Source organism: Diabrotica undecimpunctata, chromosome 6 (assembly GCF_040954645.1).
Source record: "Diabrotica undecimpunctata isolate CICGRU chromosome 6, icDiaUnde3, whole genome shotgun sequence".
Taxonomy (NCBI): Eukaryota; Metazoa; Arthropoda; class Insecta; order Coleoptera; family Chrysomelidae; genus Diabrotica; species Diabrotica undecimpunctata.
The window spans coordinates 135916706-135940628 of NC_092808.1; the positions used below are offsets into that span (position 1 = coordinate 135916706).

The 23923-nt window shown below is 34.4% G+C and overlaps 1 protein-coding gene across 1 annotated transcript in view; it reads right to left on the reverse strand.

Moving 5' to 3' along the window:
- Ttc30 (tetratricopeptide repeat domain 30) overlaps positions 1–23923 on the reverse strand; it is a 34854-nt gene that overhangs the window by 5668 nt on the left and 5263 nt on the right. Inside the window, exons 3-9 of the mRNA XM_072533813.1 lie at positions 22950–23143; positions 9442–9577; positions 6606–6770; positions 6284–6552; positions 3413–3609; positions 3055–3265; positions 1723–1898 (exon numbers count right to left, since the gene is read on the reverse strand). Of these exons, the coding sequence (XP_072389914.1) occupies positions 1723–1898; positions 3055–3265; positions 3413–3609; positions 6284–6552; positions 6606–6770; positions 9442–9577; positions 22950–23143 (1348 nt within the window). The remainder of the gene's footprint in view (positions 1–1722; positions 1899–3054; positions 3266–3412; positions 3610–6283; positions 6553–6605; positions 6771–9441; positions 9578–22949; positions 23144–23923) is intronic.

Consider the following 23923-nt stretch of genomic DNA (forward strand, 5'->3'; position numbering starts at 1 on the left):
TTCTGGAGTCCTAATGTTTAGCAAGCTCAGAGTAACGTAGAATCGAAAGAGTTCTGGGCATAACAATGTGTATGCAGATGTTCTTAAAATATTTGACTTAAGACATTTCACGGATTAGTTCAACCGAATATGATTCAGGCAAAATTACAACTTACTGGTTAAAATCAACCTTTGAAATAATTATAAAAAAAGATACCTACATCCCAAAGATGTAGGTATCGTGCTCTGAAAGCTTTTAGAAATCAGGGAATATTGAAATAAAAAGATGGTACAGTAGGCGGTAAAGTAAATTAGCGCGAAGCTTCATATTATGTACCTAAAATTGTTGTTTACTTCTGACAGATCTGTCAAATTCAGACGAAATATTAAATTTAACAATAAAATATAAATAAATATCATTTGATAGTAATCTTAACTACTATATAAACTAAATAACATCATAAAAATAACAGTAAAACTTCGTGAATATCTGGTACGCCCACATGAAGGCAGGTTTACACATATCCAGTAACTAGCGCCTATCGCACTGGCACGACAGCGCTGGTATGGTAGTGGTACAGAATAAATAACAATCAGAATGCCCACTCTCAGATGCCGCCTTTGAAATTTTAAACGGAAACATAGACTCGAATTGAGAAATTTGTGACAAGCTACGACAGAACTGTAATTTAAATTTTTAGAGATTAATAATTTAGTACATTTGAAATAATTTAATCTACTCTTCAACTAAAAGTACGAATAAAATAGTGCATATCATGACTATAGTTGCCGTAAATAAATTAAACTGGGCTAATTTTTCTATGCATAAGAGATAAAATGTCACTGAACAGCACTGGTTCCGACTAAAACATGGCTGACTCCGTCTGCGCGAACGAGATGCGCGTACTTATTTTTTCAAGCAGAGTGGGCATTCTGATTGTTTATTATTCTGTGGTAGTGGCATCATCTAAATACTTTTTTGCTCCAGTGAGGCGCTGGCTGCTTGTCTCGAATAGAGAGCTGGTCTATTTTTCATGCTAGTGGCCCTCATCTGCCTCCCCTCTCATCCGCTCCAGCGGTTGTAAACACATCGTTCCACTCGCTGGCGTACATTTTTACGAAAGTAACAAAATACTGACAATAATAACAAAATGATAACAAACGACTTAAGGCGATTTTATACACGCATGGATTTGCTGGCGCCAGTATCCACGCTAGTCCTGTTTGCCCGCCAGTGAAGGTTTATACTAGATTTACAGAACAGAATATTTTGGCAAGCCAGTTTCATTTTTAAGTTTGTACAGTGGAATATTCTTTTCGATTCCGACTTGTCGTGGTCGTTTACACAAAAGTAATATGCTAATTGACGAAATAAAATTTGGAGCCCGTGTAGGATGTCTTTTAATTCTACAAAGTATTGTTGAAGAGATGATTAGCTGTGTGGAAAAGAGAAGAAATGATAAGCGGAGAGGTCGAATTTGAATTAGAAACTAAATTTCTTACTTTATAAAGTAGGAACTGGCGTGCCAGTGAGACAGGCGCCTGCTACTGGATAGGTACGTGTAAACGTGCCTGTCCAACGCTGTCGTAGTCAAGCACTGGCATGCCAGTGATACCGGTGCCATTTACTGGATACGTGTAAACCTGGCTTGACCGATGCTTACTGAGATTACAAAAAAACTGATGAAATGACTCCTTATAACTATCTATTGGATCCTTAAATAAAGTCAAATTTTCTATTACCCTATAACTAGGTTGACAATGCAATGATGAAAACACTTTTTTTCAGGTTCTTCAAAACCGATTGTATCCTCTTCCTTTTCAATTTTCCTCATCAAGTCTTCTGCTGCTTCATTTTGTGAGGTCATTATATAAGAAACGCACAGATTTGCTAGAATTATAGGATTGATGCTTAGTATCTGAAAGAAAAATGGTTAATTATGATTTTACATAATTACAAAAAAAATGTTTTGGGTCTATTTATGATTAAAATTATTACAATTCTTAATTTGGAAAGTTGTGTCAGTGGCGTCCAGAAGATAACTCCAATTTCCTTAAAGGATTACTAATCTTTTAGCATTTTTAGGTTATAACCTACTAACAATTTGTTGGTAATACATTTTCGCAGAAATGTAATTTTCATTACAATCAATTGTGGCTTAATCGCATATATATATATATATATATATATATATATATATATATATATATATATATATATATATATTGTTTAACTTATACATCATCATCATAATCCCATAGTTGTACACTGTTGGACATAGACCTACTCGAAAAACTTCTATTCAGATCTATCTTGAGCGGTTGCAATCCAGTTGGTACATATCCTCTTTATGTCATCGATCCATCTTGCGGGTGGTCTTCTGGGTTTCGTCTATTTACTTTCGGTCTCCACTTCAAGATTTTTTTGATTGATATATTTTCTGTCACTCTAGCGATGTAACTTTTTTAATAGCGAAACAAATTTCTTCGTTTCTAACCCTACATCTTATCGTTATGACCAACAATGATCTTTCCATTCTACGTTGCGTCACTTGTAATTTTCGTGCAGATGTCCTTGTTAAAATAAGTGTCTCGCGTGTCTAAGCGCCATATGTAAGAACAGGCAGGACAAATTGATTTAAGCTAATTATTTTTAATAGATATATCTGATAGATATATCACCTTTAAAAATATCACGCAGTTTTCCGTACGCTTCCCATCCTAGAGTTATTCTCCTAAGCAGCTCAGCAATTTGATTATCTCTGCTTATCTTTATTATTAAAACGCCGAAAAATATTCTCAATCTTTTTGCGTCTCTGAGATTAATAATATAACCATTTTTAGTTTATTTATATAACACGGATTGGTATTTCTTTGGTATTTCTTTTGATGTTGATTCCACTTTCGGATATTTTGCGCATCAAATAAACAGGAATATTTCTTTCACAAATAAAAATGTGAAATACAATTAATTGTTTGTATATGATTTTTTTAGGGAGGGTGCCCTGTAGCCGCCCTTCACAGACGCCACATAATATATTACCTAATAATATCTTGCATTTAGAAAATACTTACATCTGCGTAGTTCTTTTTAACCAATGGTTCATAAAATCCAGTAGCTTCCTTAAATTTATTTTCTTCCATAAAGAGAACATGAGCTACATTAAGTCTCCAAATATCATTCTCGTTACAGAATTCCGCGCTTTTGCGGAATATTTTTTCTACTTGCGGATAATTTTTTAAATCCCAATAAATTTTAGCTTGAGCCATTAATACAGGTATATACCTTAAAATAAAAAAGACAAAATAAGTTACTAGAAAAAGTTTTTAAATATAATATTACTACTGGTATCCTGGGAATAAACTATGTAACTGCTTATATCATTGTTACTTATTAACTAATACATTCTACGAAACAAAAGTGAACCTTTACCTTTCCAAGCATTCTTCATAATCCATAACAGTTTTTTTTATCAACTCCGTATCGTTTCTATTTCTATGTTCCTGTACTTGCTTTGTCAGTTTTCTGAGTTGCTCTGTGTGACGACTTGCTAACTCATCCAATTTTTGGTAGGCGTCTGTTGGTGAGGTTTGCTGAGTTATTAGAGCGTCCAAAAATTCATACATATACTAAAAATTATTTAAAAAACATATAAATATATCAACATTTTAATTTCTAAATAAGTATCTAGACATAGATCGCCAGTTTGTAATTCCATATTCAAGAGACTTATTTGACTATTATCGCAATTATACCTATAGTGGGAGAGTCTCTCCCACTAATTTTAAAGAAAAGAGAAAAGAATCTTAAAGAAGAAAAGAAGCTTGTACCAAAAAAAGAATTCCAAATATACTAGACCAGAATTTGTACCAAATATAACAGACATTCTGGACAAACTAGATAGAACGCTGCCACTACTTTTCCACCCTAGATCTAGCCAGCAGCTGCCATCAAATTGAAATCGCCGAAGAAGATATCCAGAAGACTGCATTTAACGTTGAAATTGACCACTATGAATAGCTGAGAATGCCATTCGGACTCAAAAAGCACCCCCAACATTCTAAAGAGTAATGTAAATCGTACTAAAAGGACTTATAGGAGAAATATGTCTAGTCTACATGGACGACATTATTGTATTTTCAACCTCTCGTCAAAAACACATCTTAAGAAGATTTTTTAAGATAATAAGAAAAACAAAATTTAAAATACAAGTTGACAAATGTGAATTCTTTAAGAAAAACTACTACTACTACTAAGGATTTCCACAGTTTTCACTGTCTTCCTTCACTCAACCGTTTTCTCCAATTTTCCCTGTCATTCCAGTCTCCATCTCGCAGGGTTCTTTTCTCCATAGCCTCGTCGATTTCATCTCTGAATGACCTTCGGGGTCTTCCTCTCTTTCTTCTACCAATCGGGCTCCATTCTGTGATTTTGTTTATCCAGCGTCCTCTGTCCGCTCTTCTGACGTGGCCGTACCAGGATAGTCTCTTCTCCTCTATATAGTCGATTATGTCTGATTGCACTCCCATTCTCCGCTTAATCTCTGCGTTTTCAATTCTGTCTCTTTTTGTAAGTCTACAGCTTCTCCTCAGGAACTCCATTTCTAATACCATAATTCTAATATTTCTAATATAATTTCTAATACTCCATCTAAGAAAAACTAATACTACTTAATACTCATATAAAAATTACCACTAATACTTTATGCAAGGAACACTATTGTTTATAAATACTTAAATAATTAACTAAAAACGCCTAAATAGGTTTTTTAAAAACTAAATAGGTTTTTTATAGATATATTTAGTTGTAGATTGTAAATTTTATGACATCGTATTTTCAAAACAAAAGTTATAGTAATATCTAATATTCTGTAAGTTTCAGCATGGCCAGTTCAAAATTCAAACCGATAACAATCTTATTAAATTTTGTTGTAATCTGCCAAGTTATTGTACAAAGTGATTGATATGACAACCCTGTCAGTATGACTTTTCGTTTAAAGCGTTTCGAAGACGAAAGTAATGCTATCTATCGATGATAAATATTACCGATGTTTCAGATGGAGTCCTCTCTACAACATAATTTGATGGCGGCAGTTCGAGATATAATTCTTGTTTAACGAGATTTTTCATATGTTAACGAAAAATTATTCAACATTTTATTGCAAATATTTTCCACTTTACAGTTTTATATTATCATGTTATTAAAATTTTATCCGGTTTCGTATCGGTAGCTTGATTATAAGCCGGGACATATTATTTTTTTGTATTGTGACAAAACTGTACATTCAAAAATTTTCAAAAAATTTACAAGCGTTTCTTAGAATTAAATTTTTATGCTGTAAGAAAATGAACACAATTGTATGTTTGGTTTTCCCGCTTTATACTCGGAAAAAAGTAGTTTTTTGAGTTTTTTCAAAAACGAAAACATGAAGTTTGGTCAAAATTTGTCAAAATACTTTAAGTTATCATATATACCTTCTCAAATTTTTTCAAATTTTTTGAATGTGCAGTTTGTCTTTTGGGGGGTGCAGATCAATCTTAAGGTGTTTTTGGATACGGGAGGAGTAAGTGATCGTAAAAGATCTGGTCGGCCACGCGTGGTTCGTATGCCAGACGTTATTAACGCTGTTAGGTTAAGAATTAACCAAAATTCTGCCCGAAAACAAAAGTCATTGCTTAGGAAATGGATATCACGCTGAGAAACATCAGTCACAATATCAAAAAAGACCTGAAACTTGAAGGTTTCAAACGACAAACAGGATAACTCCTTACCATTGCATTAAAACAAAATAGAAAAAAAATCAAGAAGTCTGTTGTTGTTGACCGGTAAAGAGCGTTATAAAGAAATCCTCGTTACATACGAAAAAATTTACTGTGGAAGAAACTTTCGATTAGCAAAACAGTAGACAATATGCACGGTCATCCAAGGCTGATGCCAAGGATTTAATGAGATCATTATTATGCCTCAGCGATGGTGTGATGTAGAATGTTCTCTGATAGCGTCACTTCTTTACATTATTGTGAAAAGGGGTTGAAACAGCGGCGACAAATTATCAACGGGATATTTAACATTTAACTGTGGCTTAACAATCATGTATCTGAATTTATTAGTAGTGACCATTGGCCATCAGTCAGTCTAAACCTTAATCCACTCGAATACAAATTGTGGCCTTTTTAAATATTTATTAGTTTACTTCATTATATCAGTAATAAAGTGTCTAAAACTTATTCAAATCAAACCAGTAATTTAGTTTTTTTAGTTATGTGCCTTTTATTAATATTTATGTCAGGATTATGTACTCACCGGTGTTAAATATTTATATGTAAGATGAGCATTTTCAGCTAGAATGTCTGCAGCCAAGTCATAACATTCGTGTTGGCAATATAATAAAAGAATATTAGCAAATGTTTCCGGCGGAAATGGATTTTGTTGGAGAAGAAATTGTAATTTTTCAAACCCTTCAGTAGGATTCTGGTCAAAATTCATTAGCGCCTGATTATGAAGAGTTACAGCGTCTAGCTCGTATTCCGCTCTTGGTGGCATATCGGTTAAAGCCTCTTTAGCAGAATCGACTAAAACGGATATGATTAAATATTTTGCTACCAAGTTTTTGTATTTTTATTACAATTTTTAAGTTGGTATTCGATGGCTGCCTTTAGATTGAACGCTTCAGTTAATGATGTTTCGTGCAGTGTTAGAGTGTTTCCTACTGATCGTACTTCTATTCCTTCTGTTTGCATTCCAATACTAAGTTCAGGATGATCTCTTATACCTTTTTCTATTATATCAGCTAAAAAATACGAATTAACATACAAATGAAGTATTTTAAACCAAAACTAATCAAATTATTATCCCACAGAAAACGTGGGTATACTTGGCAGTAGCAGCAGCAAGAAATGTCTATTTTGAAATTTTATAGTCGTTTATAGATTAATATGTATTTACAAATAGAAAGCATTTAATAAAAATTAATGAATATTAACTCTTATTATTAACGATTATTCTTCTTTTTGCAATGAAAGAAGTCTGCAATAGTAAGTTTATTTGAGCTATTAAAACTAAAATGTAAGAATTTTTGTGTTATATCCACGGCCGATCTTAGGGAGCCTTGCAGAGGGACTTCGAACAGTTAATTCGAAACGCTCTCTGTATAGATTCCATCTTTGGCGGACTATCGATATTTCTGACACGGGAAATGAAATGAAAACACTTTTTGAAGGGTGGAGAAAATCTAGCCACAGAGTCTCAGTTCGAACAACCGGAGCAGAGTCCCGACAACGGACTCTCATTGTACAGGAGACCCTATATGGGAGCCGAGACCAGACTGGCCGAGAGTTAGCGTTGTCTCGTTGTTCTTTGCTGTTTGTTGGTTCACTTTGTTGATGATTTTGTTGTCCTGTTTTAGGTGAAACACCTCTTCAGGACGTGGTTTGTTTTTGTTGTTGTCGGCATGTGTCACTGCTTTGTGCTCACTGGTGGTAGGGTTCGGTGGCTGTTGTCCTGCGGTGGAGGTGGAATCAGGGTGGTCAGAGGTGAAAGGGTTGTTGAGCTAAAACGGTCCTTTTCAGAATTTTATTAGTAACATTATATGGTTATGAGATGTGACTGAATTTAATTAATAAGTATATAAATGTTTGAATCCCGGAGAGGGCAGCGGTGGCTGTAACCTCGACAATAGACAGGTATAATTGTGCAATGGGATCGGGAAACCACAGAAAACCGATCCCTCCCTGTCATAGCAAGCTCGAAGTGAGAAATTTAATAATTACTGCGATAATAGAGTGGAGTTGCCTCCAGGATATCAATGTATTCATCAGGGAGTTCGTTGCTGACAAGGGTCAGCAATTTAGTGGGTGGAAACGGGAGTTTGCGTTTAGTTTATGTTTTGGGCTCTGAAGTTTTGGCCACGGATGGTTTTGATTATATAACTCCTGCTCAAAGAGGAGAGCCTCTCATTGATGGGCTGGATATTCTACAGTTGATGAATGAGGGCAGAGGAGTAGTCGTGCCGTTTGCTGTTTACTTTACGCAGGATTCCCCGTTCCAATCCTAGCAGTTGTTGTTTGAGGCGGCGATTGAACATGATATAAAGATTAGACCTATATTCAATCACCGGCCTAATAAATATTTTGTACGTGTGTATAAGTGTATGTGGGTGTATCCATCCGAACTTACCACAGAGGGCATTGAGTAAACCGACTCTTCTCCATCTTCTTACAGGCTGCAGCCAGATCGGCCCTCCAGTTTAGCGTTTCTGTGAACACAACACCGAGGTACTCAATCTGGTTACAGTGCTGGAGTCGATCGCCCCAGAGTCTGAGGTTGATTCTTCCGGCTACATTGTATGTAGTGAATCTGCTGAGATTGGGGTGTCTAAAGAGAATCATTTGAGTTTTATTAGGGTTATGTGTTACTCTCCATCTCCCGCACCACCTGTCGACCAGGTCAAGGTGATTTTGAGCAAACCTAAGTAGTGCATCTGCGTCTCGAGATGTTGTTACGAGAGCAGTTTTGTCTGCGTAGAGTAAAGTGAGGGTGTGAGTGTCTCATGGGTTAGGAAAGGAGACCGAGAATTGAAAATGTCGTATAGTTATATATTTCTATATGGTATTTTGAGATCACTCGGCCAATAGAAACAAAACGAAGATATTTTAAGGTGGGTGCGTATTAGTTCACGACTGAGGCCTCCGATGACATGATTAATTGTAACTAGTTGTTGTAACTTTGACGTTACAACAGTTTATACTTCTCTAGCATTTAAACGAATTTGTCGCGTACTCTTTATCTTCAAACTATTACTAGAGTTGCTTAGTAAGGAAAAATATGTTGAATCGATATTGTCAGTTTATTCAACATATAATGAAATATGTTCAGTATTCATTTATTTTAGATTTGATTTGATTTTTTGATTTACAAGATTATAGGTCGCTATCGGAAATTATTTCTTTCTGCGGTTCCGGCAGACATTATTAATAGTCGGAGTTCTCTTGTAAATGGGAGGGTTACCGCTAATTGAGCGTGCTTCTCGAAGATTCGCGGTATTACTACACTTTACCTGATTCATAGGTCCTCTTGGTTGGTCTGAGTCGGTGTCGCGGTGTCTGTGTGTTTCAGTGCACCTGAGGAGAGGTTTCACAATCCGGAGAGCCAAGGTCCATATTTTGTTTAGGTGTTATTTTCAAGTTACGGTAATTTAACTACTTTTGGGAAAAAGGTAAACTTGCTAACAATTACGGACTAAGTAATATATTTTACAAACGACCAGATGGTAGCAATATTGTTGCATGGTGCATTTTTGTTCTTTAATTTTTTTTGGCTCTTTTTGTTTCCCGGGAAATATCAGATTTGTTGCTAAATTTGATTATCTGTAAGTATTTGTTATTTTATAATTAAATAAGTGAACATAGACATAGTTGCTTTTAGACAAAATAAGACCGTAATTTTTACCCCTAGATGCTTACCACAATATTTTAGAGAAGGCCCGTATTCTTTAAGTCTATAGTAGCATAGAGCAGCGTTGTATGCCAATGATGGTACAAATCCTTGATTTTGGAGAGCACTAGTGAATTTTTCTAATGCTTCTTCGTAGTTGCCATCCTTAAAAGCATATGAAACATGGAAATTATCTTAGTAAATATATTCAGAAAAAATCATTATATCTTCATTGTTGTACTCTAGAATTAAATGAAAAGTATGGTATCTAATTTATTTTAATTAATATATAAAAAAACACTGTGCTGATAAAACATTTTCAGCTGATTTTCGAACCATTTCTTAACATAAATCTCTACGTCTACGTCCGAATCGAATCAGCACCATTCAATAGATCAAATGCATGATAATAAAAGGTGATGAGCCAGGCCTATAAGACCTATATTCAAGGATTTGTCGATTTTACTTTAAGTTCCCATGCGCAATGGTACCAATATATGTCATCAGTGGGTTCACTTGAATTCCAATTAGCTGTACCATTCAAATACTTCTGTATGGGATTGACAACTATAAGCATAATATAACTTTTATTTATTTATATTATTTATTATAAAAAATTTAATACAGGTTTTTTCCGATCTGAGACTGTGAATCTGAGCTCGCCAGTACTTCACGGAGAACGGACTGAGTGGGGAAGTTCACATCCCTGACACGAGGCATACCAATAACTCATAGAGAAAGTCCTATGAATATATAAAAACATAAAACAATATATAACCAGTAGATCAATTGAAAACATGACATAAGAGATGCAGCACGTCATTAACCGTACGTTTTTTGATTTAATATGATGCACTCTCATACATAAACAGAAGCGTATCCACATATCAAAACACAAAAATACACATGCACCTTTATACCATGGTTAATAGCCAAATCATCAGACAGCCGCACGAGTACCTCATAATATGGCGAAATTTGTTCTGCGACTACTGTACACCTTAATCCAAACTATTGAACCCAAAAGATGCAGAATTCTTAGGGAAAATCTATTGTCTAAGCGATACTTCAGAGAGTTAGCGAAATTATAGCCTTGCTACGATATGCTACGATATGGGGCATTGCCATGTCCGATAACACTTTATCTCTACCTCAAATAGGTCTCAATAACCCTAAATGATGCACTACACCGAATGTTTAGCACAGTGATGATACTGAAATGGTAATGTGGTTTTGGTGGGGGTTTTCGCGAACATTTCTGACGGCGGAATTTTGATTGGAAGGTGGAACGTACGATATTTTATTTATGAAAGATTTCCATGTCGAAGGTAACCGGATTCCGTCATCCCTTTTATTGAGACAATTTGGCCTTTTTTTTAATTTCTATGTATTCATCCCTGTATCTAGTTTAAGATGGAGATGGAAACTGATTCCTCCCTACCGTTTCTCGAAGTTATCATAAAGAAAAAATAATCCCAAGGTTTCATCACTCTGTTTATCGAAAACACACCCATACCAATCGTTACTTGCATGTCAACTCTCATCATCCACCTTCACAAATTAATTCAGCCAATAATACCCTTATCTCCACATCAATACGTCTTTTAGATTATGCAAGTAGACCTGCTGAACTTTCTAATTTAAAACAAGCCCTCATCCAAAACGGTTAGAGCGAAAATCACATTAATAGGAGCATCCACAGACATCAATCTCCCACTCAATCTCAACCAAAAAGCTCAGACCCGCATCATACGAAAGCTTTGCTTCCTTACATCAAAGGTGTCACTGACAAAATCGACAAAATTCTTAAATCAAGAGGAATAAAGACAATATTTACCCCCCAATAAAAACTTTCATCTCTTGTCCGATCAATCAAAGACAACGTTCCAAATGAACAACACGCAATTTATAAAATTCCTTGTGCAGATTGCCTCGATTTTATGTAGGCCAAACAAATCGTAGAATCCAAAATAGGATTTATGAACATTTTATTTTTCTTCGCATTTCCGATTCAATTTCAGCTCTAGGTCAACACTATCTTCATACAGGTCACAAAATTGATTTTGAAAACTCCGGAACCATAGCTCCATCCGCTTCTATAAACCAAGAATTATCCGAGAAGCCATAGAAACTGTAAAAAGGCAAAATTGTCTCAATAAAATAGATGACGGCATCCGGTTACCTTCGACATGAAGACCTCTCATAAAGAAAATATCGTCTGCTTCTCCCTCCAATTAAAATTCCGCTGTCAGAAATAGTAGCGCCAACCTCCATCCAAACCACGTTACCATCGGCGATGTAAATGAACCCTCCGCTGTGCTAGTAGCAACAGCGCAGTGATTCGTGATCAGTGTAGTAGTGTCTGAGGGAAGACTGAGACCCCGGAAGCCTCGAAGAAGACATCAGAGAGTATGTCGAAAGCTCGGCGAAGTAATAATCGATGAGGTTTAACCCGGAAACCTGGTGAGTTGTATACATCTGCCGTTCCGAGGACTTGTATCACAATTAATTAAAGTTGTACAAGTACTGTTTTTTGTGATGCCCTAACGCTGAATTGATATTTATGTGCTTTTGATTCTAGCTTAAGAGATATTTGTGTTTGTACGAGTACAATGGTATATATCTGATCAAAAGTACATCCCGGAAAATAATTTCGTTTATAGTGTTATAAAACATATTGTTCCTAAATATTTAAACTGTTTAGTCGAAACCGTGTTATTGATCAAATATTAAAATTTATGTTTATTGTTTCAGGTCGATTTGATGTGCAAATTAATTTTACCGCAAGTCAATATAATTTTTATTTGTTTTGAATATGTGAAAATTAATTGTTGCCACATGATTAAAGACGTATACTTTGGTTTAATTTTGGACAATGTTTTCAAATATGAGACTAAAAAGAAATATAAAAATGCTAGAAATTTTCGCAAAATAAAATAAATTTTCATCATTCGTATAGTGTGTACGAAGTAAGAAAAGGAAAACATTGTAATTATCTTTTAAATTTCTGTCTTGAAGCAAAGAATAATAAATATAAATCTTCTTTTCCTTTGTGAGAATCGAACCCACGCCAAGCGTCACAAAATGCAGATTCCCTGCTTTCATTTGTAGTGGTAATTTTTTTTCTTGTGTAATGACATGCTTGTTTTCTTAGCCTCCATAGGGAGCTAATGCGATGATTTCTTACTTGCCTTCTACATTTGTATGTAGTGGACTAGTTGTATAGTTCAACCACTTTTGGGACCAATTTTTTCTTAACTCTGAACAAACGAGTGCCCTTAATAAGTTACTTATTCCTCTAGAAACTATTCAGGAAATACCGGGACTTTCTCAGTAGGCGATCCATCTATAAAGGCTTTCGAAAAAGATTAAACTTTAGGTCCTTATTCGGCTTTGGTCAGAACATCATCAGACCAAAGATTGCTAAGAGAAAGGATGATTCATCTTCTTCTTCTGAATAATCAAGGCCGAAGAAAACAGAAGCAAGGGGAGAACAGTCCAACTCTCTGAAAAACTTAAGCGGATGGGCCAAAGATAAAAGGGAAACATTCTCTTCCTCACAACGCCAGCAACCGCGCAAGTTAAAGGAGACGCAAATGGAAACCTCTTTAACTACCAAATTACCTTCTAGAGACCAAGGTAAAAGTGGAGCCAATAAGGATGGCTCTACCAAAGAGTACAGCCATCTACTCCACCTATGTAGAGAGTAACAAGAGGAAGGCACCGTAAAATATGGATAGACGACGTAGAGAGGAATCTTAAAACCATGAACATCAGGCAGTGGCGAAGGAAAGTATCCGACAGGGCAGAATAGAAGAACATTGTTAAGTAGGCCAAGATTCACAAAGGGTTGTAGCGCCATTAGAAGAAGAAGAAGACCAAAGAGTCTGGGGGGAGAGTCTCTCCCGCGAAAGATGCCAATCACTGCACTATCTTTCAAGCTGATATTTATGTTATAGAGCATGTGCCTGCAGGAACTAATAAAAAGGAACTGCGGGAACAGATCTATAAATATTATATGATAGCCAGGGAAGGTACTGGACTCGAATCAGATTGACTCTAAGTTAGTTTTGAACTGTCTTAACAGTCTGATTTGGATCGGAAAAAGTAACAAATTAAGTTTACTCTAGGTGTCTGGACATATTGGTATTTAAGGAAAGAGAACAGGGAAAAGAAACATTCACAGACCGAGAAAATTTCGTGAGCATAGTAAGAAGCAGAGCCAAAAGAATGATATTGGACTGAGTGGAACGGATGAAACGTAACCACTGGTATAAACAAACTGGTCGTAAACATTCGAAGGGTTTTATATATGAGCCTTGGAAGAAGAGACCCAAAGATCTACTAGATATGGATAGAAATAATTTGCGAATTATCGTAAGTCTCCTAACAAGAAACCCAAACTACACATGAACAAAATTGGACTGACAGAAAGTGCGAATTTCACATTCTGTCAGGCTGATGATGAGACAGAGGAACACGTTATGTATAACTGCCCAGGGTTGGATAAGATAAAACTCAATACATTTAGGCATTATTAACTCGAGCCGCCCTAGGACTTTGTAAAAATAGAAATGCCGTAAGGCTATAAGACACTTTTTTAAAAGGGCTATGTTGAAACGACAACTTTAAACTAGGGATGAGCCCAAACAGATCTCTTAGGTCAAGTGGAAGGATGGTTAAGTGCCCTCGCATATTTAACCTAACCTAACCTAACCTAACTAAAGCTGTTAACAATCATAGAATGCCACTCCAACCAGGCTTACTATATCTAAGACTATATATACATTTACGTCGCCATTGTTGACTTTATCCGTAACCCTGGACAACGGGCGCTAACAGGTTGCTATCAGCCGGGCTGATACCCTGGTTTTTTAGCAAGGTGTAATTTTTTTATTCCTTCTTCTTTTGGATAATAAGGCTTCAGAAGAGAGAGTTATAATATGAGGTGATTGTCTTGGACAACCAGAAGGATAAAAATGTCAGTTTTAAAGAGGAGTAACAACTCACTGCGTCGCTCTGGCTTGGTATTTAAAAACATATTAATCTTGTTTGGTCATATCGTCCATGCCGACGATATAGAAAGCTTAACGATCCAGACAAAACTGGATGGAAAGATTAGTAGGGGGCGATGATCAACCAGAAGGATTCAGAAACTACGAGAGAAACTACTAAGATAGAGAACTAGCGGGATCAGCGTAATATGGACCCAGATATAGTATCCGTATTCAGAATCACTACACATCTGCTCAGATGTATAAATAGTAATTAATAGTTGCCAATTACCATTGAGTAAAAGTATATGGATGAAGAGGTGGGCAATATACTTAAATTGTTTTGGACACTCATTATACTGATACACGGTTTTTCCGATTAATTTTCTTTATTATCTCTACGGTTTGACGGAGTTCAGTTCTACAAACTGCATAAGAATAAATATTTGCGAACACCGGTTCCACTAACATCAGGTAAGTATATTACAAATAACGTTTTGTTTTGACATAACCACAGGAACATCGGATGGAAAACATATTTCAAACTTTTTATTGGAAAAAAGTCAAAGAATATTTCACTTCTAATAATAATTGGAAAATCCGATTAGTTTATATATTTTACATTCGATGTGTGGCCACAATCAGATTTGTTAGTTTTTATTTCTTGTCTACGGATTTGTAAATAGAAGGAGCACCAGATTTACAAACCACATAAAACGTATTTTTATGACCGGTTGTATTTTCTGACAGAAGGTTAGTAATACAAAATAAAATGTATTTACTTTAAATTACTTTATCTGAACTTAATTCCACAATTTTGTATCCAATTTGATGATAACTTGTTGAAATGTTTCCCTTGTCTAAATAATAGGTAGACTTACAGTTTGATTTGAGTTTTTCTGTTATACATCTTCATCTATTTATAAATTTCTCCATTTAAGATAAAATGTAGTTAGTCTTGTACTATAGTCTTTAGTCTGATTGTTTTTTAGTCTTCACTATTGAAAGTATTGGAAGCACACAACGATTAAAGTATAAAAATGGAAGCAGTGAAGGTCTCCGAGAGAAGCTTTCACCTCGCAATTTTTTCGTCCTGCGTGGATTGACTTGAAATTTTAACAAAAGGTAGGTAATAGCCTAAGGATCAAAATCTATATGGAACCAAAGTGCGCCAAAGCCTTGGGGGTGGTTGCCACCCCATCTCGGGGGTGAAATTTTTTTTTTACGTTTTAACCTCAGGTTTCGATTAAAAAAGTGATTCTAAACAAAAAATGTTCTATATATTTTTTTTGTAAAACTGATATTTTTCAAGTTATTCGCGATTGAAAGTAACAACTTTTAGACGAAAAAATCGAAGTTTTTAATCGATTTTTCGCGAATAACTCGAAAATGGTGCATTTTATCAAAAAAATTGTAGAGAACAAATTTCTAGCCTTTAAAAAGACAAATACAATTCATTTTTTAAAATGTTTTTGCGATATAATAGGAACCGAAATACGGCCTATCAATGTTCAGCGGTTTTCTTCAAATGCCAAATTTGAAAGATTTAAAGTCAAATATCGGGAAAATGATGCATTTTTGGAAGAAAACTCATAGAACCTTTTTTAAAGAGCATAAATAGACCTATTATAAAAAAAAAACTCTAGCTCAAAAATTGAGTGAGTTATGATGAAAATAAGGTCAATACCTCATTTTTTTACGAAAAAATCGATGAAAACAACCTCCTAACCAGCCCCATAATTAAAATCGATCTTCACTCTTCTGCAATTCTCTTTGTACATGTATTGTTAATACGTCCAAGAAGTTTGACCCATTTAAAATGCTTAGTTTTAGAAAAAGTACAGCTTAAAGCGAGACACGATTTACAATTTCATATTTTTTACCCTTCTTTTTTTAAATATCCCCGAAAATACTGAATATATGAAAAAAATAAAAATGAACTAAATTGTAGCTTTTTTAATGACTAAAATTTTACTTTATTTAGATTTGTTGTACAATGAATATTTGGCGAGATATAGCCGTTTAAAGCATCGATTTACGATGAAGCACCATCTTTTTCGAGCCCTTTAAACTCACCCCATTTAAAAACCAAGGGTTCCAAAAAGATTTAATTCACAGATCCTTGTACAACATTACCGTCATCTTCGACAGCTACAATGAGAACAGTACGAAAATAATAGAAAGAAACCGTCGCTCAAAAAAATGTTGTTGTAAAGTTTATCAGATCACACCAAACATGCCTGTTTCTGTGACCCAAGATATATTTTTTTCAAATTATGAAAATAAAAATAAATTTATACAACTACTTATAGCGGAATTCAAGAATCAATCTATTCAATGCCATCAAAGTGAAGGTGAAGCTGACGGGCTAGTCGTTGAATTGGCTATTCAGGATAGGTCAGATTTACAAAAAATCATTGTAGCAGAAGATATCGACATCCTTGTTATCTTAACAGCCAGAGCTAATTTAGAAAAAATAGAGAAAGATATTTATTTTCTCAAACTTGGGAAACAAAATTCTTCTTCTACATTATATGCATCTAAATGTTTTGAAATAGGGTACCCAGATAGTTCAAAATTAATAGCTTTTTGGCACTGTTGATGCCTTAGATGAGCATTCAAAAAGATGCTATTACCAAATTCAACAGTGACTTGGCAATGAAAATATCAGAGCAACAGATTGGGGATGGTATTCCAAAGATGGTTTGTTATTACCCGTACGCATGAACAAACAACCTGCACCCGATGAACTTTTGAAAATTATTTTTTGCCAATGTAAAAAAGGATGCGGCGTTTCATGTGGGTGCAAAAAAGTTGGTTTATATTGTAACTCTACTTGTTCTGGGTGCTCAGGTGAAGGGTGCAATAATAGTCCACCAATAATTGAAGAAGATGAGAATGACATAGATCACGATGAAGATGTAATTGATGACGAATAAAATTAATATTATAATTGTTTTACCTATAAATGTAAATATTTTCAACTATTTATGTAAATGTATAAGAATATATGGTGCCTTTTTATGTTGATAAATTTTTTTGTATTTAATTCTATTTTTTTCAGTTTATATCTATTAAATTAGTTTATAAAAACTGCAATGTTGTGAAGGGTGATTTTCAAAAGTTGAAAAAATGCAAAATTTTGGCAAAAAATTGTTTTCACCTATGGCACTCATAACAATTGATTTTTAAGGGTTGAAAATTTATGAAATTGTAATTTAAAGTATAAAAAAATCACTATTTAACTAATCCAAACCAAATTTCACTCATATTAAGATTTGTAATGTTATTTTACAATTTTTGAAAATTAGGGGTAGTTTTCACCCCTAAGAACAATCAGGGTTCATCGGCATGACATAAACTATAAAGCAGAGGGTGAGTTGAGCTTAAATCCAAATTTTTATCCAAATCGATCCAAGGCGAAATCATTTTTTTAGAATTAGTAATTTTTTTACATTAATCTCTAACAAGGGTTGCTTTTTAAGGGTTGAAATATGATGGAACTCTATTCAAAAGTATAAAATAATCATTATTTAACTAATTCAAACCAAATCTTACCCATATTCAGGTTTAATATTTTATTTTATAATTTTTGACAATTAGGGGTAGTTTTCACACCTAAAACCCTTCAGCGCACTTCGGTTCGATATAGATTTTGATCCTTGGGCTATCACCTACCTTCTGTTGAAATTTCAACTCAATCCATGCAGGACGAAAAAATTGCGAGGTTTTAACCTTTTTCGAGCTTCATTTCCTGAGCTAGTAATAGACGAAACATTTTTGGGCGCCAAGATATGTTTTGAGCACTTATTGTTTTTAGCTTCAACTGTATGTTATTAATCAAAAAAGTGTTACCTACGCTAACGATATGTTAGCCTCAACTCGGCAGATATAGGTAGCGACCATAGCCTAGTATTATGTAAAATAATCCTGAAATACTTCACATCCAAGAGAGCGGCGCCAACACAAACAAAAATCAAAGTCGAAGGATTAAATACAGAATCCACGGAATACTTATACAGGAGAAGAATATCAAAGAAGATCGCTGGGGATGACATATTAGAAAACGATAACATCGAGGAAAGCTGGGAAAAACTAAAAAATAACATAATTAATGCAGCAACAGAATCACTTGGAGAGAGGAAAGTAACGAACACTAACATATCAAAAAAGAAAACACCATGGTTTACACAGGAAGTAAAGACATAATTTGAAGAAAAGTTGAAAGCCTTTTTACAATACAGTACAAACAGGCATACAACCACTATAAAAGAATCAGAAATGAAACGAATACTTTAGTTAGACAAATAAAAAGGGAACACTAACAGAGCTTCTGAAAACAGATGGAACACGACTTCTACGGAACACAAAAAGAAATATGGAGAATGATCAGAGCACAAAGAAAAGAGATGAACGAACTAATAAAAACGAAAGACATTCAGAAGGAAACATGGGTAGACTACTTTCGATCCCTATTTGCTAAAGGTGACGATAATGACCCACCAACACCAGAGGTGACGACAAACGAAGAAATAAATATTGAGGAGGAAGAGGTAAAGGAAGCATTAAGAACTGAAAGAATAGAAAATCACCACTAGAGGACAGAATACCGAACGAACTCCTAAAGTACGGAGGACCAGATCTAACCAAGCAACTATTAAAACTAATCCAAAAAATAATACAACAAAACAGAATTCCTCAAGAATGGAGATCAATCATCCTAATACCTCTCTTCAAAAAGGGAAACAAATCGGACTCGGAAAATTACAGAGGGAATTCATTTATCAAACACAACACTAAAATTAACAACCAAAGTGATAACAAATAAACTGAATGAAATTATAACACTAGCAGAAGAACAACAAGGTTTTAGGTCAGGAAGATCATGCACCGACGCTATATTTACAATGAGGCAAGTGCAAGAGAAATCATTAGAATACAACAAACCGACATATCTATGTTTCGTGGACCTCAAGAAGGCATTTGACAGGGTCAAATTAAAAGACGTTATCCACTTACTGTACGCCAGAGAGATACCTCTAGGAATAATCAAAATGCTCGAAAATATCTACCAAAACAACACAATAAAAGTAAAAGTAGAAGAAGAACTAACCGATACTATTGAAGCTAGCAATGGGATAAGACAGGGAGATTCCCTTAGTCTTGTATTGTTCAAGCTGATTATGAATGAAATAATTAAAAAAGTAAGAACTAAAAAAGGATACCAAATGGGAGAAAAACAACTTAAAATAATCTGCTATGCAGACGACGCAATGCTACTCTCTCAAAGTGAAGATGATTTACAACGTATGCTGCACCAATTTGATATAACCGCCATAAAATTTAACATGTTAATTTCCCCAAAAAAAGATAAAATGCGTGGTTACAACAGCAAATTTACTAAGATGTAAATTGGAGCTGGAAGGTCAGATAATAGAACAAGTGATGGAGTTTAAATATCTAGGCATCACATTATCTAGCAACGGAAAGCTCGAAACGGAAGTGGAAGATCAAGTGAATAGAGCAAACAGAGCCGCAGGCTGCCTGAATGAAACAATTAGAAGAAATAAAAATATTGGGAAAGAAACAAAAGGCTGACTTTACAAAACAGTCATCAGGCCAATAATGACATACGCGGCAGAAACAAGACCTGACACAGAAAGGACAAAAAGGATGTTAGAAATACCAGAGATGAAAACATTTAGAAAAATTGATGGTAAGACACTATGGGAGAGACCCAGACGTACAGATATACAACGTAGATGCAAGGTGGAAAACATCAAGAACTGGGTATGAAATAGAAGAGTAGAATGGAACGTAAAGACGGCAAGAGACGGTTTTCCAATAGGAAGACGATCAGTAGGAAGACCACGAAAACGATGGAACGATAACTTACTGGAGGCACATTGAAAAATAGACAGAGTCATGTCTATATAAAAAGAAGAAGATATATATATATATATATATATATATATATATATATATATATATATATATATATATATATATAGTAAACTCTTAAATATTGGGGAAATCTGCAAGAAATACTCTAATGTGTATCAATTGTTTCGCCGAACGTTTTCGCCAAAGAGAATTAATTTGGCTTCTTCAGGGCTGAAAGAGAATAAATTATAATTAGCTACCATATATTATCTATTAAAACATTATTGATCTTACCGTAACTTAGAATTGTAGAGTTAGAATATTAAAAAACTTTGCTAGTAACATAGTGGTGTTTTTTGTTACTATGTGCAAAAAAAGTTTTTTATAAGGATTGAAATGTATGGTAGCTTCGAACTTGACACGTAAAGGCTTACCCAAGGTTAATCGAAAAACCCAATGCAACTACATTTAAAAGGAGGTAATTCTTTGAAATGTCGGCAATAACTAAATTTTTGATTTTTAGATAGTTAAAAGTGAGGTTCTGTTTAAGCCAGAACGCAAGCGCTGACAACTTCATTATTAGTTCGTATGAATCTTTATGTCGTTAAGGTTCATTGGTAAAAAACGAATGAATTTAAATCCCAGTAAAGGGAAATATTATTTTGATTTTCTTTTTAATTATATTATATTGTTCATGTATTATTGAATCTTATTGAGACGTATCTAAGAAAAGCAAGGGAATATTATATATTTTTTGTTAATGAAAATTAATTATAAAGGTATGTTAGTTGTTAATGGATATATCAGTCAAGTTAGTAATCTGTGATAAAGTATTGTTCTTGGTATCTGATTTAAGTAACAGGTGGTATATATCGCTTAGATTCTTGATGTCACTCTTAACATTAATGGAGAAATCGTTAAGGAAAATATAAGACATTTCAATGAACTCTCTATAAAGGTATATTAGTTGTTAATGGATATATCAGTCAAGTTAGTAATCTGTGATATAGTATTGTTCTTGGTATCTGATTTAAGTAACAGGTGGTATATATCGCTTAGATTCTTGATGTCACTCTTAACATTAATGGAGAAATCGTTAAGGAAAATATAAGACATTTCAATGAACTCTCAATTGGCATTACATATGACAGTATTTTAAGATACTGATCATCTTGAGTATCTGATCATAAATGTTGAAACTGAGACAACCACATCCAAGATATGAAGGAAAAAGGTTCAAACATGAAAAATATTTGGAATCTTCAGAAAATACTCAGAATTAACAGCAAACCCATTCCCCCAATACACGGCGAGAATGAAATTGTCTACTCTATTGAAGAAAAAGCCAAGGTGATGAGGATGTCTCTCTCTCTTGAGAGAGTGTACACTAAGCTATCACCCAGATAGAGATAGACTTCATAGAAGAAGTCGAAGAACAAAGAGAAAGGCCCGAGGAACCTAACGAAAAGAGTCAAAAATAGTTCACCAAGAAAAGCACCTGGACCGGACCAGATCACAAATAGAGCTCTGAAATACTTTCCGGCGAAAGCCATAGTATTTCTAACAAATAAAGTCAATGCGATACTAATGGCTCTTCCCGAATCGATGGTTGGAAGTACGTGTCATAATGATACCAAAACCAGGAAAGGACAGCACGTTCCAGCAAAACTACTGGCCGATAAGCCTACTATCGGTAATCAGCAAGATCGTTGAGAGAGTCATCCTTAACAGACTCCAAGCTGAAATAAACAGGCTAGGAATAATACCAGAAGCACAATTTGGATTCCGGTCAGAACGCTCGAGCGAGCTACAAGTACTCAGACTAACAGAGTACATAGCAGCTGAATTCAACGCAAAACCATACACAGGAGAAACCTTCCTGGACGTAAGCAAAATTTTCGATAGAGCCATGCATAAAGAGCTAATCTACAAAATGAGAGGCTATGGATATCCTAAACGCGAAGCTTCTGCACAATAAAAATCTTCTGCAAAACTTACTGTTGTTATGAGCTGGTTCGATGTCGCTTTGAACAGAGAGCCATGAGCACAAAATAAAAGTTTCTTCAGAGTTCTAGTATATAGAGGATCTACTTAAGTCCCAAGAATTTACATCATAGTTAATAGAAGATGTACAATAAGCTGCAAGTTTGCTGCAGTACCGCCCGTGTGGAATAGACGTCTTTCACAGAAGAAAGAAAAAAGAGGACCGTAATTTTCCTTAAAAATTTATAGCACTGATAAGTAGAGAAAGAGAGAGAGAGAGAGAGAGAGAGAGAGAGACAGATATCGACACAATTGAATGAAGAATCTGTCATGACTTTAATAAAAAAAAAAGTCGAGTAAAAGTACTATCAGACACATTATTGTAATAATCAGAGCTCCAACCTTGTAAGTGGCAAAATAATAATAGAAAACCGAGACAAATGACGAAGATCGGAACAATATTTTCATTATGTCGCGATATTCAAATAAAAATCTACCTAAATATTGAAATCGAACTGTTTATTAAATTGAGTTTATATTACTTATAAGGAATCTAGGAATATTTTTTATTTTTGTTAAAAATTATAACTTTGAGTTCTAGTTTTTACCAAGAATAATTGCTAAAATCGTTAACAGTTTAATATTGTTTATATTGAATTGTTTATTCCCATTCTTACTTTATACAAGAGACAACCCAAATTAACATCTCTGTCTGGGTCACTTGGACTCGAGGCTTCGACTAGATTTTTGGCAGATAAAACATCCTCTTGGCTGTATTTTATGGCTGCTTGCAGTTTAACAACTCTCTCGTTGTAATCGGGAGAGTCTGCCAGTTTATTACAAGCTTGATAAGATTCTTCGTACATGCAAGCTAAAAATAAACAAATAAATATAAATCCATTGTTTATATTGAAACAGAACGTTTGAAAAATAATTTTACAATAAATAATTCCCGAGATATATTCAACATTTTATTAATACAATTTTTTGTATTTGTTTAAAATGATTTCATGATGAAGTTTTGACGAACAGAAAAACAATAAATATAGAAATTAGAAATACTATAATATAGAGCTACTATAGAGGATTAACCATTCAAAAGAGTCTGATCTGATATTTGACAATATTCATTGAATTTTGTGAAAATGCTAAAATAGGTCGATTTTAATTCCAAATGGGACATATTCCGATATATATATCCGATATTTAACGATATAGATATCTGACATTTGTCAATTCCCTCCCTTCCAGTACCACAAACCTTTAATTTTAAATAGGGAATATATCATATGTGGCACATCATTAAACATATATTTCGCTGGAATATTAAGGCATCGATGATTTTTTTCCATATTAATTATATTCTTTTGAAAATGTATCAGCAAATGTATATTCTGCTAGCGTCAATTCCATTTTTTTCCGCCACGTTAAAAACTACACTAAAACGAAATTTGCAACAGTAATAGGAAACTTTATTAAATGTGACATAAATAAAATGAACTAAATTTTAAATTAATAATTTCATAATTAAAAACAGTTCACTTATCAGCTTGAATTATTTAATTAAATGTTCAAAATTATTTACACCAACGTCCATACAAATATAAATTCACTGTTCGAAATTACGACGAACATTTCAGGGGTTATTAAG